The 1,869-nt window shown below is 47.4% G+C and overlaps 1 protein-coding gene across 1 annotated transcript; it reads left to right on the forward strand.

Moving 5' to 3' along the window:
* Positions 1 to 633: 633 nt before the first annotated feature.
* Positions 634 to 948, forward strand: LOC145955740 (uncharacterized). Its single transcript, XM_083070854.1, has one exon. It carries the CDS (start codon positions 634 to 636, stop codon positions 946 to 948), a length of 315 nt encoding a protein of 104 aa, XP_082926980.1.
* Positions 949 to 1,869: the final 921 nt, after the last annotated feature.

Raw genomic sequence — 1,869 nt, forward strand, 5'->3', positions numbered from 1 at the left:
GGAGCACGCTCAATGGCGACCAGAGTACTCCGAGCTGGGTACTACTGGCCCACTCTGAAGTCGGATTGCCAAAGCCACATCCAGAAATGCAAAGAGTGCCAGTAGTTCGGCATCACACACCGACAACCACCCGAAGCTCTCCACCACATGATGTCGGCGTGGCCATTCTCCCAGTGGGGAATGGACATCCTCGGACCATTCCCCCCTGCGAAAGGTCAACTGAAATTCCTCCTAGTGGCAATCGATTATTTCACCAAGTGGATTGAGACATGCCCACTCGCCAAGATCACCACTAAGAACGTACAAAGATTCACCTGGAGGAACATTATTTGCAGATTCGGAATCCCTCACACCCTCGTTACTGACAACGGCCGACAGTTCATCGCACAGGGATTCGAGGACTTCCTCCGAGAGCTCGGTATCAAACATCTTCCGACCTCGGTAGAACACCCCCAAACCAATGGCCAAGCCGAAGCAGCCATCAAGGTCATCCTCCGAGAACTCAAGAAGCGGCTAGGAAGCACCAAAGGATAGTGGCCAGACGAACTCCCCAGCATCCTCTGGGCATATCATTGCACCCCCTAGTCAACCACGCAAGAAACGCCTTACAGGCTGACTTATGAAGCTGACGCAATGATCCCAGTAGAAGTCGGAGAGACATCCCATCGACGTCAAGTTTTTGATAACAAGCAGAACGCTCAAGAGTTGGCAGCTGACCTCGACTTGGTTGACGAGCTTAGAGACGAAGCTCAAATCCACGAAGAAGCATGCAAGCTCCGAGCTACCCAAAGATACAACACCCGAGTACGACCTCGTTCTTTCCGAGTTGGTGACTTGGTGTGGCGATTGCTAGGCGAAGCCCGGAAAGACACGTCAGATGGGAAACTTGCCCCCACTTGGGGTGGCCCATTCCGAGTTACAGAAGATTTGGGAAATGAAGCGTACTGATTAGAAGAACTCGGCAGAAAACCTATACCGCGAACTTGGAATGCTACGCATCTCAAGTACTACTTCAGCAGAATTTTGTACAAATGAGTTGTGCACTATTTTTCCGTCTCAGTCTTTTGTCCCAAAAAATAGAAAAATGGGTTTTGGCTGAGAGGGTTTTTAACGAGGCACACTGACATTATCAATAAAACAACTCATTCTATTCAACTCACGTTATTCTCGCATTATTTTATGTTTTGTGCTAAATCTGAGGTCGAGTCCGAACCTTGGTATGATTGAGGTCGAGTTTGAACCTTCACGAAAAATTACTTCACGAAAATCTGAGGTCGAGTCCGAACCTCGGTATGATTGAGGTCGAGTTCGAACCTTCACGAAAAATTACTTCACGAAAATATGAAGTCGAGTCCGAACCTCGGTATGAGTGAGGTCGAGTTCGAACCTTCACGAAAAATTACTTCACAAAAATCTGAGGTCGATTCCGAACCTCGGTATGATTGAGGTCGAGTTCGAACCTTCACGAAAAATTACTTCACAAAAATCTGAGGTCGAGTCCAAACCTCGGTATGACTGAGGTTGAGTTCGAACCTTCACGAAAAATTACTTCACAAAAATCTGAGGTCGAGTTTGAAGCTCGGTATGACTGAGGTCGAGCTCGAACCTTCACGAAAAATTACTTCACAAAAATCTGAGGTCGAGTCCGAACCTCGGTATGACTGAGGTCGAGTTCGAACCTTCACGAAAAATTACTTCACAAAAATCTGAGGTCGAGTTCGAACCTCGGTATGACTGAGGTCGAGTTCGAACCTTCCCGAAAAATTACTTCACGAAAATCTGAGGTCGAGTTCGAACCTCGGTATGATTGAGGTCGAGTTCGAACCTCGGCATGATCAACTCAAGGTAAAGTATCACCGAATATAAAAG

Source organism: Cajanus cajan, chromosome 1 (genome assembly GCF_000230855.2).
Source record: "Cajanus cajan strain Asha chromosome 1, NIPB_CcT2T_4, whole genome shotgun sequence".
Taxonomy (NCBI): Eukaryota; Viridiplantae; Streptophyta; class Magnoliopsida; order Fabales; family Fabaceae; genus Cajanus; species Cajanus cajan.

Excerpts from the sequence above, each read along its gene's own strand:
- LOC145955740 (XM_083070854.1), top strand. The coding sequence starts at position 634 with ATGATCCCAGTAGAAGTCGGAGAGACATCCCATCGACGTCAAGTTTTT.